The 17,462-nt window shown below is 53.3% G+C and overlaps 1 protein-coding gene across 1 annotated transcript in view; it reads left to right on the top strand.

Moving 5' to 3' along the window:
- Positions 1 to 2,279: 2,279 nt before the first annotated feature.
- The window catches only part of LOC101947201 (adhesion G protein-coupled receptor E1-like), a 125,965-nt gene continuing 110,782 nt past the window's right edge, over positions 2,280 to 17,462 (top strand). The window contains exons 1-2 of the mRNA XM_065576470.1: positions 2,280 to 2,375; positions 10,313 to 10,369. Of these exons, the coding sequence (XP_065432542.1) occupies positions 2,345 to 2,375; positions 10,313 to 10,369 (88 nt within the window). The 5' untranslated portion in view covers positions 2,280 to 2,344. The remainder of the gene's footprint in view (positions 2,376 to 10,312; positions 10,370 to 17,462) is intronic.

Raw genomic sequence — 17,462 nt, 5'->3', positions numbered from 1 at the left:
AAGCAAGTCACCACGCGGTTCTCCCGGTCATCGCAAACCCAGCTATCTCTGTTTCTAATCATTACTGAATTAATGAATAGTAAACTAATCATTACTATTACCTGTCTCTTATCAATAACTGGAGTTCCCTCCCCTGGAGAGGTATCCTCAGTGTGAGAGTGCTCTTGTTGCCAGGAAGGCTAATGGCATTTTGGGCTGTATAAGTAGGGGCATTGCCAGCAGATCGAGGGACGTGATCATTACCCTCTATTCGGCATTGGTGAGGCCTCATCTGGAGTACTGTGTCCAGTTTTGGGCCCCACACTACAAGAAGCATGTGGGGAAATTGGAAAGAATCCAGCAGAGGGCAACAAAAATGATTAGGGGGCTGGAGCACATGACTTATGAGGTGAGGCTGAGGGAACTGGGATTGTTTAGTTTGCAGAAGAGAAGAATCAGGGGGATTTGATAGCTGCTTTCAACTACCTGAAAGGGGGTTCCAAGGAGGATGTATCTAGACTGTTCTCAGTGGTGGCAGATGACAGAACAAGGAGTAATGGTCTCAAGTCGCAGCAGGGGAGGTTTAGGTTGGATATTAGGAAAAACTGTTTCACTAGGAGGGTGGTGAAGCACTGGAATGGGTTACCTAGGGAGGTGGTGGAATCTCCTTCCTTAGAGGCTTTTAAGGTCAGGCTTGACAAAGCCCTGGCTGGGATGATTTAGTTGGGGATTGGTCCTGCCTTGAGCAGGGGGTTGGACTAGTTGATCTCCTGAGGTCCCTTCCAACCCTGATAGTCTATGATTCTATGGTCCCAACTATGGGATTGTTTCCCTCTCTTCCGGTTTGATGTTCTCCTTCCCTGAGACTTTCATCCTCCTCAATAACACAGAGGCTATTGCAGCGGGGGTGGGACTGTTCTACCATGTCCCTGGAACCCTTCAGAAGCCTAAGGACCCCACTAAATGGACGGCTGCATACAAACGGCTTAGATGCTTCTCAGACCCGAGTGAGTATTTTCCCGTGGTCAATGTATACATCTAATCCCATTGCTTTGTTTCCATCCCCCTGTTGCTCAGAAGCCGACTAGAGCATTTATCCAGGTTTGAAACTGTTGGTAAATTTCAGGCTGAAATGTAATTAACCAGCTTTGGCCCCATTCTCTGCTGTGTCCCACCTGGGAATGGGGCCCTCAGGGAACCTCATTGGCAGATACTACACCAGCGTCGTTGGGGGCTGGAGGAGCCTGGGGCGCGGGGGCTGATTTAAACCTCAATGGCTGATACTGGTCAGAAGAACATGCTATATGGGATCATCCACAAGGACCATCTGTCGGGAGTCAGGGCTTGAAGCAGAGCCAGTCTCCAGGTAACCTAACAAGCGCAGCTGGCCTGTACCAAGCTGCCTGATTGGTGGGAAGGGTCAGCAGACAGGCTCTTAAGCCCAGAAGTAGCAGTTCAGTAGCTGCTCAAAGCTTTTGCCCACAGCTATGTTATCTCCGGCCTTGGTCCAGCCCTGCTCCTGCCTGGCCTCTCTCCAGGTCACCTGGTTCTGACCCTCAGCTCCGATTTCTCATCTCCAGCTTCGGCTCCTACCCCAGTTCTGATCCTGGGTTCCGACTCCTGGCTCCTGGCTCTGACCCTTGGCGCTGGCATTTGGCCCCTGGCTCTGACCCACAGCTCCAGTTCTTGGCTGCCAGGTCCTGCTCTGACCACTAGACCTGACCACCCACATCCCGCTCTCTGACACCGTCAAGCATGGATAGTCATTAGTCGCCTCTTTCATCTTCTTCCTGTGTTAACCCTGTTACTACGGCACCACCTGGACCAGGACTGATGTTCTGTCTGCGTCTCCAAGACGACAGCTGCAGACAAGAGCTATGATCACAGCTGAGACTTGGACAGCACCATCTCACGCATAGGGAGCCACACTGTGACCTGGATGAAGATCTGTTCTTCTGTTTGTTTTTTGTTAAGAAGAGCTACTGCTCAGAAAATGACTTCGGCATTACAGCTGCGTGCCTCAGCGCATGAGGATGGAGTGTTTGGGATCCCTTCAACTCCACATTTCTGTGATTCTGTGAAGTGGTGCTAGGCCCTCTTCACTGTGGTCAGTTTCCCCCATACGGTATCAGGTACTCAGCAAGGTAAATGGTTATGGGGCTGGGAGAAGTGTTAGGGCAGAAGGAAGGAGAGCAGGGCATGCTGAGAAGACAGTGCTTTGCTATGTGCAGTACTGTCGGTTGATACGATATAATGCAACAGGACATGAGTCGACTTGGCTTCCTGTCTAATTTCTCTGAGATAAGGAGGCTGCAAAGCTCAGAATCCTCAGAACTCGACCTGCCCTGACAGCGTCTGAGCCACCATGGGAATCCGAGGTGACGTGTATCCATTGGGTGAGTGAACAAAGTCCATGGGCTGAACTCGGGTGGGGCTAGGAGAGTCCAGAGGGGCCCACGGGTCTGTCTGCACTGGGGCTGGATGGTGAATGTTCCAGCTCGAGAAGACATAGTCGCGCTAGCTCTTCTCTAGCTAGAAATAGAAGTGTCACCATAGATGCAGGAGGGGCTGGCTGCCCTGAGTGCGTATCTGTGGTCTTGGATGGGATCGTAGTCGGGGCAGGGAATCTCTCCTGTTACTTGCCCAAGCACAGCCACACATCAATTTTTGGCACTCCAGCTGGGTCAGAGCAAACCCGGGTATGTCTCCTCGAGCTAGAATTTACACCTAGGCAGACACTACATTGGTGTAACGTGCAATTTCCTCTGCTCCCTCCAGTGCTCACATTGCACCAACTGACACTCCATCCAGACTCACTGAAACACCCTTAGATTTACTGGGCCAGAGTCCCGGGGCTGGCTGAGATGGGCTCATCTGAGATGGGCTCACTAGGAGACCAGAGCGTGGAGGGGTCCCAGATGGCTTTCCACCACTTTCACAGCTGCTGAATCCCAGGGGATAACTGCGGATCCGTCTGGTCCCTGGAAGCAGAGCAACCCAAAGCCTTCCCTGATTCATCCTCAACTGTCCGTAGCCCCAAGGGACCATTCCAGCAGCTGGCAATAGCCAGAGTGGAGGAGTACATTGGCCAGACCGCTCACCTCTGGGAATGCGCACTGTGCCTGGGGGCTGTAACATAGAGCCAGTGCATCAGGGGCATTTCCAGGGAGCTGGTTGAGCCAGATTTCTGTAGGGGCACAAAGCTGGGGTTCCGAAATATTAGTACAGTAATAATAGTTCTTAATGAAAGAATTGACTTCATTGGATTTACAGCAGAATCACAGTGGAGTAAATTAGCAAAATTTGGTCCATAGACAGGGGCCAGGAGACACATCTCCCTCTTGGTCTCTTTCTCTGTTGCTTATTTCTGTGTATAACATTTTTAAAACATGTATTTAGTTTTTATTTCTCTCAAGTATTTCTCCTCCTCATCCTGTTCCCCTGTCTACCACCAGGGTCATCCGATAAGTTCCCAGGCTGGCAGAACATAATGCTGTATGTGCCGTGTTTGTGCCCATCATGAGAGTCCCACACAGAATGCGTCTCTGCCATGAAGCTAACACAGGCTTGGCAGCTCTCGATGGGGTTATCGGCACTGTAATGAGGGGTGGGGTCATTGGATCGGGGTCATTAGGACTAGCTGAATTGTTTAGGTGGGGGTTAAATCTATTTCTGAAGTGTTCACCAATATATGCTGGGCTAATATAATATATCAGATGATCAATAGGTATGATTCACATTACATATATTAATATGGATAGTACGTGCTTAATGCATTTAACATTATTTGTATATACTCCACTAGCCGTTACATGGCCTGGAATGGTGGCCTGTCTCCTCCTATAGTCTTATTCACCTATGCTAAGTATCCCATAACACGTTGCATTAGCCAGGAAAACAGTCAGGATCAGCACATATGGGTGTTCTACCGTAGTAACAGGCAGGGAGTTACTCTCACTGAACTGTCCCAAAGATAAGGACAATATATATGGGACAAGCCTAGGAGGTGCCATCATGCTCTTGGTACCTGGAATTCCTGAGTCCAGAACAAGGGGTACTGCGTGGTACCAGAAAAACAAGGTAGAAAGATGGTAGGTGAAGACTAGCCTCAGAGGATGCATACAGTACCTCTTTCCGTGTAAACAGGTTGGGTATAAAAAGGACGGCTTTGGGGGTGTGACTTTGGACACAAGCTTTCTTTGTAAGGCAAATTCAACACTGTTGCAAGAGACGGACTCCCGGAAATTGGAGTCGTATTGGACGTCTGTTCCTGTAATATGCTATTACTAAGGCTTAGTCACAGGTATTTTTAGTAAAAATCATGGACAGGCCAAGGGCAGTACACAAAAATTCACAGCCCATGAGCTGTCTATCACTTGCACTATATACCCCTAACTAACACTTGGGCTGGGGGTCTGCCGCCGAGAAACAGGAATTGCAGGAGTGGCGGGACAGCGAGAAGAGGGACTGAAGGAGAACGCGGCGCGCCAGAATGAAGCCACGGAGCGGCTCTTACTGGTTATGGAGCGCCAAGCAGACACGCTCCAGGCGATACTAGCTCTTCAAACTGAGCAGCTCCGCACTCACCCTCCCCTGCAGCCGCTGTCGCAATACTCTTTCCCATGCACCCCCCAGACACCACCAACACGCTCTTATCAACCTCCTGGCTCCAGTGTGTACTGCGGCTTTCCACTCCTTCCCCCTCACAGTCCAGCACTGCCGCCTCCCACTACCCACCGCACTCAACACCCATCCCTCTGCAGTGTGGCCCTGCTGAAGTACAGCACCCGCTGCATTGCACTCCAAAGGAGAAGGTTGGATATGATTCCTGGACATCTTTAGCCATCCCAGGACCCCTTCTTCTCCTGGGACCTTCCCTTCCCCCATCCTCCCCACTGCTGATGGTTTTTTTGTTTGTTTGACTCTCTCCTCAGGTTGTTGTTTTTAAATAAAATAATTGTGCGGGTTTGAAAGCAATTTATTTATTTATTTATTTGTTGAAAGCAAAAAGAGCCCTGCAAAGCAACGTACAATTATGTTAAACCCACATATTGCATCATCTGCACCAATCACCTCCTAGCATTACAAGCACTGCACTCCCCAGATAAGCAACACATCTTAGTGGCTTTCTGCTTTAAATTGCTGCCTCAAGGCATCCCTGATCCTTATGGCCCTGCGCTGCCCCTCTAATAGCCCTGGTCTCTGGCTGTTCAAACTCAGCCTCCAGGCACTGAGCCTCTGTGATCCAGCCCTGAGTGAAACTTTCACCCTTCCCTTCACAAATATTATGGAGCATACAGCATGCGGCTATAAGCATAGGAACATTGTCATCGGCCAGGTCCAGCTTCCCATAGAGGCAGCACCAGCGGGCTTTTAAATGGCCAAAAGCACATTCAACAGTCATTCTGCACTTGCTCAGCCTGTTGTTCAACCGCTCCATACTGCTGTCAAGTTGCCCTGTGTATGGCTTCATAAGCCACGGTATTAAGGGGTAGGCTGGGTCTCCCAGGATCACAATGGGCATTTCAACTTCCTCTAAGGTGATCTTCTGGCCTGGGAAGAAAGTCCCTGCTTGCAGCTTCCTGAACAGGCCAGTGTTCCGAAAGATGTGTGTGTCATGCACCTTTCCAGACCAGCCTCCGGTAATGTCTGTGAAACACCCATAGTGATCCACAAGCACCTGGAGAACCATTGAGAAATACCCCTTGCGATTAATGTACTCAGTGGCTAGGTAGTCTGGTGCCAGAATTGGAATGTGCGTGCCATCTATCGACCCTCTGCAGTTAGGGAAGCCCATTTGTGCAAAGCCAGCCACAATGTCACGCACATTCCCCAGAGTTACGGTCTTTCGGAGTGGGATGCGATTAATGGCTCTGCAGACTTCCGTCAACACGAGTTCAAGGGTCGACTTTTCTGCCACTCAGTGCTTGTTTCCCGAGCCCAAATGCTGCGTTCCACTGTGGTCAGCACCTCTGTGAATGCCACAAGCAATCTCGTATCGTAGCTACTACGTGTGGTGAGATCAATGTCGCAATCCTCTTGCCTTTGTAGTTTAAGGAATAACTCCACTGCCACTCATGACGTGTTGGTCAGAGCGAGCAGCATACTGGTCAGCAGTTCAGGATACGTTCCTGCAGCCCGCAGAGGCAGGACGCGCAATATACAAACTATTGAAATATGGTGCCAATTGTGGACGAAAGCACAGGGATTGCTGGGATGCGAAGCAATACATCACAGGGCACTGGGACAGGACCCAGCATGCCCCATGACTACCTCTGCCTTCCCACAGCTCTTAATGGCAGAAGAGAAAGAGGTGCTCTGTGGGATAACTACCCAGAGTGCACTGCTCCCAATACCGCTGCAAGTGCCGCAAGTGTGAACACGCTATTGCGTAGACAGCTGACAGTGTGAACACACAACAGCGGTTTCCATCACGTGGAGTGGAACAGATGGGCTGTCCTCTGCGCTAGCTCCATCCCCAGCTACGGGCTGGATGCAGGAATCCCTGGGTCATTCTCTGTCTCGTGCAGTGTGAGAGGCCGGATCAGCCTGCTCCCTTCCTGGCCTGAGAATCTCTGAATGAATGGCTCAGCCTTCGCTCCCCGGGAACTGTGATGCCGTCACCTCCCCAGCTCCCTCATCCTCCATGGAGTCTCCCCTGGGGAGATCAACCGGAGCTGAATTTCAAAGCCACGCCCCCTTTCTAGCTCCCTTCCTAGGAAAGCACAATGGGGTTCCACAGCCCGCTGTGCTTCCCCTTTCACATCACCTCGGGCACTCGGCCCCGGGTCCTTTATTATCTGGTTCTCGCACCCGCGTGTGGTTAACGACTCAGAGCAACAGGCTATAAATAAACACCAGCAGGAGGGGGCGGATCTCGGCCGATACCTGAGTGAAAAGCAGATCAACAGCAGCCTGTGTTGTCTTTTCGCCCCATCCCCCCTCGGGGCTTCCCCTTTCCAAGGGGGTTTGTCCATTGCATGGACGCACTGGGTGACCTTGGGTAAGTCAATACCCCTCGCCGTGTCTCAGTTTCCCCATCTGTAAAGTGGAGAGAATGCTCCTCCCTTTGCCTATTGCCATGAGCCTTTTGGGTCACAGACTGGCTCACTGTGTGTCTGTGCAGCACCGAGCGTGATGTGGCCCTGATCTCAGTGGGCTCTGGGCAGCCCCTGGCACAATGGGGGCCCTGATTTTGGTGGACTCTGGGCGCCTCCCGGCACAATGGGCAGGGCCGGATTTCTGATTAGGCACAGGAGGCAAGTGCCTATGGACGTCGGCATTTTATGGGGTGCCTCAAAATTCAAATTTTGTTCCTCCCAGGTCCCAGCAGGTGGCAGGGCTGGCTGAGGGGGAGACAGCCCCACACACCCCTGCTGCTAGAGCGCTCCTTGCTCCACCCAGCAGACAGCGTCACCTCCCAGGGGGGCCAGTGAGTGTGGGCTGGGGGGCTTGGGAGAGTGGGTCTCTGGGGGAGTTCATGGGGCAGCTCTGGGCAGAGGGGGTGGGGAGTCCTGGGCAGTGGGCAGAGGGGGTGCTGGGCAGCAGGGTATCTAAAAGTTCAAAGTGGTGGGGTTCCCATGGCGGTTAAGAGCTTCCGGGCAGCAGGGGTACCCTGCAGCACCTGGCCGCCTCCAGGGGGCGGAGCCCCTGGGAACTCCAAGCCGGAGGGGAGACGACCGTTGAGCCCCTGTGCCTAGGAGCACCCTAAGTATAAATCTGGCCCTGAGAATGGGGGCTCCTGGTCTTTGTTACTAATACACACAATAAAGACCCAGTTGCCATGGCCAAAAAGTCCAGTTCCCAACTGGAATCAGTTAAAAATATTAAAGGGATCCCCGCTGGGGCTGATTTCCCAGAGAACCAGGTTTCTGCATTTTTAATTCCACCATTGCAAGGGGGAAGCTGTTCTAGATTTGATTTTAACAAACAGGCAGGAACTCGTTGAGAATGTGAAAGTAGAAGGCAGCTTGGGTTAAAGTGATCACAAAATCATAGAGTTTGCAATTCTAAGGAAGGGTAGAAGGGAGTACAGCAAAATAGAGACAATGGATTTCAGGAAGGCAGATTTTGGGAAGCTCAGAGAGCTGATAGGTAAGGTCCCATGGGAATCAAGACTGAGGGGAAAAACAACTGAGGACAGTTGGCAGTTTTTCAAAGGAACACTATTAAGGGCCCAAAAGCAAGCTATTCCACTGCGTAGGAAAGATAGAAAATGTGGCAAAAGACCAGCTTGGCTTAACCACGAGATCTTGCATGATCTAAAAAATAAAAAGGACTCATATCAAAAATGGAAACTTGGACAGATTAGAAAGGATGAATATAGGCAAACAACACAGGAATGCAGGGGCAAGATTAGAAAGGCAAAGGCACAAAATGAGCTCAAACTAGCTACAGGAATAAAGGGCAACAAGAAGACTTGTAATCAATACATTAGAAGCAAGAGGAAGACCAAGGACAGGGTGGGCCCACTGCTCAGTGAGGAGGGAGAAACAGTAACAGGAAACTTGGAAATGGCAGAGATGCTTAATGACTTCTTTGTTTCGGTCTTCACCGAGAAGTCTGAAGGAATGCCTAACAGAGTGAATGCTAATGAGAAGGGGGTAGGTTTAGAAGATAAAATAAAAAAAGAACAAGTTAAAAATCACTTAGAAAAGTTAGAGTCCTGCAAGTCACCAGGTCCAGATGAAATGCATCCTAGAATACTCAAGGAGCTAATAGAGGAGGTATCTGAGCCTCTAGCTATTATCTTTGGAAAATCGTGGGAGACGGGAGAGATTCCAGAAGACTGGGAAAGGGCAAATATAGTGCCCATCTATAAAAAGGGAAATAAAAACAACCCAGGAAACTACAGACCAGTTAGTTTAAATTCTGAACCAGGGAAGATAATGGAGCAAGTAATTAAGGAAATCATCTGCAAACACTTGGAAGGTGGTAAGGTGATAGGGAACAGCCAGCATAGATTTGTAACGAACAAATCATGTCAAACCAATCTGATAGCTTTCTTTGATAGGATAACGAGTCTTGTGGATAAGGGAGAAGCGGTGGATGTGGTATACCTAGACTTTAGTAAGGCATTTGTTATGGTCTCGCATGATATTCTTATAGATAAATTAGGCAAATACAATTTAGATGGGGCTACTATAAGGTGGGTACATAACTGGCTGGATAACCATACTCAGAGAGTTGTTATTAATGGTTCCCAATCCTGCTGGAAAGGCATAATGAGTGGGGTACCGCAGGGGTCTGTTTTGGGACCGGCTCTGTTCAATATCTTCAACAACGACTTAGATATTGGCATAGAAATTATGCTTATTAAGTTTGTGGATGATACCAAACTGGGAGGGATTGCAACTGCTTTGGAGGACAGGATCATAATTCAAAATGATCTGGACAAATTGGAGAAATGGTCTGAGGTAAACAGGATGAAGTTTAACAAAGACAACTGCAAAGTGCTCCACTTAGGAAGGAACAATCAGTTTCACACATACAGAATGGGAAGAGACTGTCTAGGAAGGAGTACGGCAGAAAGGGATCTAGGGGTTATAGTGGACCACAAGCTAAATATGAGTCAACAATGTGATGCTGTTGCAAAAAAAGCAAACATGATCCTGGGATGCATTAACAGGTGTGTTGTGAGCAAGACACGAGAAGTCATTCTTCCGCTCTACTCTGCGCTTGTTAGGCCTCAACTGGAGTATTGTGTTCAGTTTTGGGCACTGCATTTCAAGAAAGATGTGGAGAAATTGGAGAGGGTCCAGAGAAGAGCAACAAGAATGATTAAAGGTCTTGAGAACATGACCTATGAAGGAAGGCTGAAAGAATTGGGTTTGTTTAGTTTGGAAAAGAGAAGACTGAGAGGGGACGTGATAGCAGTTTTCAGGTATCTAAAAGAGTGTCATAAGGAGGAGGGAGAAAACTTGTTCACCTTTGCCTCTAAGGATAGAACAAGAAGCAATGGGCTTAAACTGTAGGAAGGGAGGTTTAGGTTGGACATTAGGAAAAAGTTCCTAAATGTCAGCGTGGTTAAATACTGGAATAAATTGCCTAGGGATGTTGTGAAATCTCCATCTCTGGAAATATTTAAGAGTAGGTTAGATAAATGTCTGTCAGGGATGGTCTAGACAGTATTTGGTCCTGCCATGAGAGCAGGGACTGGACTCGATGACCTCTCGAGGTCCCTTCCAGTCCTAGAATCTATGAATCTATGAATCATCAGGGCACTGATTGGCCATTGACCCAGGATTGGCAGGACTGGGGCGGCTGGGGGTGTGTGCAGCTGAGTGGTGGTTACCATCTGCCCATGGTGCCTTACCCTGTCTCTGCCTTCCAGGGCTCTGCATCGCCCTGTGCCTGTGGGGCACCGTGGCCCAGAATCATGGCGTACAAGGTAAGACTGACTCCTCCTGGCTAACCTTCCCGAGCGCTCCCGGCTGCTCGGGGTCTCCAGCCTCCGCCCCCTCCGGTCCCTTTCTCTTGTGTGAGGAGAGCAGAGTCAGGGGTCTGGTGAGCCGGGAGCAGCCCCTGGGCATGGACGTCTTGGGGTGGGTTTATAGAGCACAGTGGGTGCATGCAGGAGAGAGGAGAAGGTGCCCTGTGTAGCATCCCCTTCCCTTCCCAGCCCCGTAGCCAGCAGAGAATAGAAACTGGGGCTGAGGGCTCTACACTGGGGGATGGAGGGAGGGGCAGATCCCCTTTGTAGCCAAGGGCCGTGTTATTGACCAGCCCAAATCAAAGCCCGGATGGCTCAGACGTTAGAAGTGGCATTTGTAGGTGCCCCCCCCCCCCTCGAAAATCAGGCTGAATTGAAACCTGGGACCCATGTGCCCAGTTGGGCCGGGTGGGGCGGGGGTGGGGAGGTGTTTGGGATCAGGACTCTGCACCCCGAGCCCAGCTCTGCTGTGAATTCCCATTGACCCACTGGGGTTCCCCAGTGCTGCTCCCACCCTGCTCCGTCTGCTCCCATCCCAAGCCCTGCAGCCGGCTAAGCTGCGCTGGGATCCTTCCCCTCACGCTGGCCAGAGGGACGGGTCCCAGCGGAGCCCCAGACACCGGGCAGCTAAAGGATCCAGGAGCCCCCGAAGGCAGGTCACAATCTGGGTGATGGGAGGCAGCTCAGGATCCAAACTAGCCTCGCGCCCGACTCCGCTCTCAGTCAATCCAGAGCAGAGCCGGGCAGGAACTTCCCAATGACCCATTTTTTGCCAGAAAATGCCGATTCGGTTCAGAGGAATGTTTGGTTTTACTTGGGAAAAAATTGCGTGGGCGGGGGGAGGGGGCAGCAGATGAAATAATTTTTAAAACGAACAATTCCCATTTTCCGGTTGGAAGCGAGGTTTGGGTTTGAAATTGACGCTAATGAGAATAACGACGACAGCAACAAAAAGGAGAAAAATTGGGTGAGATCGAAAATGTTTCACTGGATCTGATGCCCGGCTCCGGCGGCTCTGCCTGTCTGTGCCGGGGGCTCCTTGGGGAGCCAAGGCCCCTGTGCAGCCGAGGGCAGCTTGTTGCCAGGCGGTGGATGGCGTCGGAGTGTTTGCCAGGCGCCCAGGGACGAAAATCAGCAAATGGGGCGTGTGAAAGGAGTCGATCACACTGTGCGTGGGGGAAGGGGGGGAGCCGCTCTGCACTGCCTGACCCTGCCTAGCTCTTCCCGCCCCTGCAGATACCACTGAGGACTGCAACAACCATCTGCTATGCCCAGAAAACGCCAAGTGTGTGAACAACACCCACTGCACCTGCCTGGATGGATACCAGACAAGTGGGAATCACCCCGTCTTCTTCACCGACCCAACGGAGATCTGTGACGGTAACGGGGCTCCCACGCTGTCCTGGGGGGGCTGGGACAGAGCAGGGCATTAAGGGCCGAGCAGCCAACTCCACTGACTGCAGGGCCTGTTGAGGGGGCTCAGCCCGGCTGGGGAATGAGGGGGGCAGCAGCACGGGTGAGCGCCGCCCTCCTGGGGATCGAACCGGGGCCTCCAGAGTGAGCAGCAGGAGCGGCTGCAGCAGGAGCCAGGAGCGTTGGGCTCTGTGGATTGGGCACAGGGTGGGGGGGCCCATCACACTGACCCGTCTGAATCCCCGCCTGGGCCCTAATCCGCCCCTGGGTGTCCAGGGGCAGAGGGGCCCCACAGGAGCAGAATGGGACAGTCCTGGCTATGCTCCCGCCCCAGCCCACAGGGATCCGAGGAGGGAGGAGGCCAGAGAAGAGGCAGCTTGTCACCCCCCTGCCCCAACACACAGAAAGCCTGGAGCCCCAGGGGGAGTCTCCTCCCCTCCTCTCACATGTGGGATCTGGGTGTTTGTGGGGATGAACCCCCCGAACCTGGGACAGGAGGCTCGTGGGACTGTTTCCGACTTTCCAGCAGCAGAAATGGGTAACTGAGAATCAGGCCCTTAATCACTAACTGGTCAGGGCCCCGGTCGCCTGGGTCCCGTCACCCAGCTCAGTGTGTGGGGTTGAGGGGGTGATGCGGAGAACGTCTCCCTGCCAGGACTATACAGAGCGTCCCCTCTCGCATTACAGATATTAACGAGTGTCTGGGGCTGAGCCCGCCATACTGCGGACGCAACGCAAACTGCATTGACGTGGCTGGGAGTTACTACTGCACCTGCATCCCTGGCTACGAGCCCAGCTCTGGGAAAGCCAACTTCATGAACGCGAGTGACAACACCTGCCAGGGTGAGCTCTCCCTGGCCCCACCTGCTGAGACCCCTCCCGCCCCCCCCGCACACACAAATGCTCGTTCCAGGCCTGGCGCTGCACCGGGGCTACTGCCAGCTTTGGCAGTGGCCTGAGGCCGTCAGCCAGGCTGTGATGAGACGTGATCCTCCCTCACCCCTGTGCCTGGCACTTGGATGGGGAATAAACAGACCCCCAGAGCAAACTCCTTGTGCTGCAGTGATGTGCTGGGGAGAAGGGAGGGGACCCTCACTGGCCCCAGCATACAGCATTTGGGTTGCTAGTGTCCCCCTGAGCCTGGGCAGAGGTCTCGTGTCTGCGCCATGGAAATAGCTCAGTGCGCTCTGCCCCCTATGGGCCCTGGTGGGCAGGGAATAGCCACAGCCCAGTGTGCCCCAGCCACACCCCGATCCTCCCCCATGGTCCCTGGGGGGCAGGGAATAGCTGCAGTGCTGGGCACCCCGGCCTCAGCCCCTACATCAAGGGCTAGGAGCAGGGTGGGGCAGGACCCCTACAGCTCCACACCAGCTGGGGCAGCCTCGTTTACTGGGTGCGGGATTCTTGAGTGGCCGTTCCACTGCCAGAGCAGCCTAGTGTCACCTGAGCATAGCTGAGACTCAGGCCTGTGATTGTTAAGCTCCCAGGGGCCCGGTCACCTGGGTCCCGTCATCCAGCTCAGTGCAGGTGGGTGATACAGGAACGTCTCCCTGCCAGGACTGTACAGAGCGTCCCCTCTTGTGTTGCAGATATTGACGAGTGTCAGGGCCCGAGCCCGGCAGACTGCGGAGCCCACGCAAACTGCACCAATGTGGCTTGGAGTTACTACTGCACCTGCATCGATGGCTACGAGCCCAGCTCTGGGAAAGCCAACTTCATGCACGCGAGTGAGAACACCTGCCAGAGTGAGCTCTCCCCTGCCCCCACCCCCGCTGAGACTTCCCCTCGCAAACACAAATGCTCATTCCAGGCCTGGTGCTGCACCGGGGCTGCTGCTGTCAGCGAGGCTGTGAAGAGACGTGACTCTCGCCTGCTCCCGCAGAGCATGGGGCCGGGCTCACCCCTATGCCCGGCGCTTGGACAGGGAATAAACCTTCGGGGTTAGAAACAGACCCATGGAGCAAACTCCTTGTGCTGCAGAGATGCGCTGGGGAGAGGGGAGGGGACCCTCGCTGGCCCCAGCTCACAGCATTTGGGCTGTTAGTGTCCCCCTGAGCTGGGCAGAGGCCTCGTGTCTGGGCCATGGAAATAGCACAGTGCGCTCTGACCCCTATCGGCCCTGGTGGGCAGGGAATAGCCACAGCACAGTGTGTCCCAGACACATCCCGATACTCCCCCGTGGGTGCTGGGAGGCAAGGAATAGCTGCAGTGCTGGGCACCCCGGCCTCGGTCCTGGAAGCTCCGTTCCCATCCCACATGGACTCTTGGAAGCCTTTGGGGGCAGAACCCGATTGACATCGTTTCCGGAATAAAGCAGGTTCTGGAAACGCGGAGCCGCCTTGGTGCTGTCAGGAGAACCCGCGAGTGTCGCAGGGTGGAGGGGCGGAGGAGGCAGCACTTGGCAGGATGCAGCCGGTCGGTTCTTACAGGGTCAGTCTGACCCGGGAGCAGCTCAGTCTCTGAAGAGGCAAAACCGTGGCACTGGCCAGGCTGAGACACAAGTCACGCTGGCACTTGGATAATCTGCCCTCACTTCCTGGTCTCTAATACTCAGCTGGGCTGAAACCCCACAGCAGGAGGTTTTCTCTCTTCCCAAACGTTTGTGCCCTTTAACTATGATCACTCTGGCTGTTCTCATCATCCGTAGGAATGTCCAGTCGCTCCTTGAATCTTGCTAAATTCTTGCCTCAGTGACTCCTGTGGTGGGGAGTTCCACAGGCTAATCTCACATTGCGCGAAACAGCCTTTCCTGGGCTCAGTTTCGAATATTCCCCTCTTTGTGACTAGCCTTTGCTCTAGTGTTATGAGGTGGGGAGAACAGAAGCTCCCCATCTCCCTTCTCTATCCCCATCAGTCATTTATAGACTCTTAACATGTTCCCTCTTACGTTCACTCTACGGTGCCAGTCCCAGTCTTTTCAATCTCTCTCCGTAGAGGGTTTTTCCAGGCCTCTGATCATTCTCATTGCCTGTCTCTGAACCCCTCTGGTTCTCCAGTGTCCTATGTGCAAGGGGGTGCCCAGGGCAGCTCATGGGTTGCAGGGGAGGTCACCCCATTGACTGATATCCAGGCATTAGACTAGCCCTCATGTTATTCTCTAGCCCCTTCCTCCAAAGCAGCTCCCCATTTGTCCCTTCCAGGGGCGGACGGCTCATTCAGGCATTGCCGTCTGCACTGATATTGCGGCACTGGGCATCGCCAGATCCGCTTGGTAGCTTTAGCAAGCAGCAGGCGCGTGTCCTGGCAGGGCTGCTTTTCCCTTCCCAGCTGGAGCGGCTCATTCCGGACAATAGCCAACTCGCTCCCGGTCGCTGACCCAGTCACTGAACTCCTGGCTCTAACCAGCTCCGTTCCCCAGAGCACGGTGCATGTCGGACGCCTGGATTATCCCCCAGCAGCGTCACCCCAGTGCCCAAGGTACAGCTCCTAGATCAGCCTGACCTAGCGCTTTCTCTCTCCTTGCAGACATTGACGAGTGCCAGTGAAACGCCACAATCTGTGAGCCCCATGGGAACTCCATCAACATGCCAGGGAGTTACATGTGTAAATGCAGTTGGGGATTTGGGAAGAGTCAAAAGGATCCGTCTCAGATCTGCACAGGTACAACGGGAGCTGGAAACAGTCGTGACAAAGGCATGATGTTTCTGGCTTTCCTGCAGTGTTGCTAACGCGTGGCGTTTCCTTAAAGCCCCACCTCCCAGAGTCACGTGATTCTGCTTTTGGCTAAAATCAAAATTAGGGCCTGGCCCACATGGCAGAGGAAAAACTGCCAAACATTATAATGGGGTGACCCACAGCTCCCAAACCAGAGTCAAACAAAACGAACCCCAAAATGGATTTTTTTTTTAAATCTCGTGATTTTTAAACCAATCTTGTGACCTTTTTTGCAGCCTGGCTCAGGGTTTGGGGCTTTTATTGATTGCTTGGCGTTGGCGATGCTGTTAATGCACGGCCACTGAACTGACCCAGGATCTCTGAAACTAACCCGCATGCCTGGATGGGGAAACTAACCAGGTTGCCCTGAGGTCTTGCTCTTTCTCTGCGCCACACCCGGGCAGTGTCTGTTCTGACTCCCAGCCTGTCTTACACATTGGAAACTGAGCCCGGGGACTGAACGTCGCCATTTCTCTTGCCATGCTGCTTAATTCCACCGCGGCACCAGCGTAGGGCCTTGGGGATGTCATTAGAAGCTGCAACATCCCCCCAAACCTGCAGCTGCAATCAGAGCCCAAGATGCTCTTTCGTAGCAGAGCTTTGAGGTGGGGGCAGGTCAGGTCTTTGCAAAGCAAACTGGGCTGAGACGGAGCCGAGGACTCTGTGTTGGATCAACCTTTAATACAGCTTGGGCTCAACAAGCCCATTAGTTTCTGGAACCCCATTTTTTCCAGCCTTGATGCACTCCCAGGCGTGAGCCAGGAGACACAGAGCTCCTCTCAGTGAGGGGGAGCAGAGGGTAAAATCTGCCTGGTGAGGCAGGGGAGACACATTCTTTGCCTTCTATGGAAGAAACAAGGTGAAAGAGACAGGTCTAGCAGGTTGGGTGTGAGACGGAGACTTGGGTTCTAGTCCCAGCTCTGTTACTGCTGGGTGTCCTTGGGCAATTGCCTGCCACAGTTTTCTCTCCCACCTCTTGCCCGTTTAGACCACAAGATCTTTATGGCAGTGTGTGTGCAGCGCGCTGGGTGCTGCCTTTATGCAAATAACGACCGAGGGGAAGGGGTGTAGCGGGAAATAGCAAAACGCTGTCACGGGAAAGAGAGAGAAGGGGAGTCTGAGACAGAGCTGCTGGAACACGGCCCAAGGGAAGGATCTGTGAGCGCTCTTGACTCTCCCCGCTGATTGACATGTTTGCTGATGTCCAGGCGAAGGGGATTTTAGCCACAAGGATTTCTGTGTGAAGCAAAAGCGTTATGGATAAATATCGGGGAGAGCTTAATGGCCAGAATGAGTGCGTCTCTGCACGTGCAAGCCAGGTCCCTAGGTCAAAAACCCCGCTCCCTGCACGGGGTGAGTGACCCTGCTGCACTACGGAGCCCCGACATCCTCCGTGTATACCCCCTTTGCCCGGCAGCTGGCACGTTGGCAGCCAGGCGGGTGCACGGCCCTCCAGCGTTTGGCTAGATCACGGCAGGGCTCTCTGTGCCCGGGCAGGGGGGGCCTGTCTGTCAGATCAGACTCTCCACAGTGGTGAAAGGCCCCAGGAGGCAGCGAGGGCAGTAAAGTCCTCTCCGTTTGGGGCTGGATTCATGTACTGCTGGCTGGCGACTCTCGCTGGGGCTATGCTGGGGATCAGACTGGGCGGGTCTCTTCTGGCTTCGGCTTCCACAGGCCGGATCGGCAGTGAGTGTCGAGCTGGCGTCATCCGTCCAAGGGCTCAGTGGATTCGCCCCGCGGGGCCCTGGGCCTCGGGGTCACAGCAGGGTCCGGGAATGGACGTTGTTGGGCCGCTGCTCACTGCGCAGTGTTAGGAATAGGGGGATCCCCTGGATCCAGCTGGATTCCAAACAACCCGTTTACCAGCCGTGCAGGGCCTGGCCGCATGTGGGGGTCTGCGGGATTCTGCCATAGACCCCCGTGAGCGCAACCAGAGAGCAAAGAAACTAGTTTAAAGGGACAGCCCCCAATTCCCCTGCACTCT

Source organism: Chrysemys picta, chromosome 22 (assembly GCF_011386835.1).
Source record: "Chrysemys picta bellii isolate R12L10 chromosome 22, ASM1138683v2, whole genome shotgun sequence".
NCBI lineage: Eukaryota > Metazoa > Chordata > Testudines > Emydidae > Chrysemys > Chrysemys picta.
The sequence above is the reverse complement of the archived record's forward strand: the minus strand, read 5'-3'. Positions and strand labels throughout refer to the sequence as shown.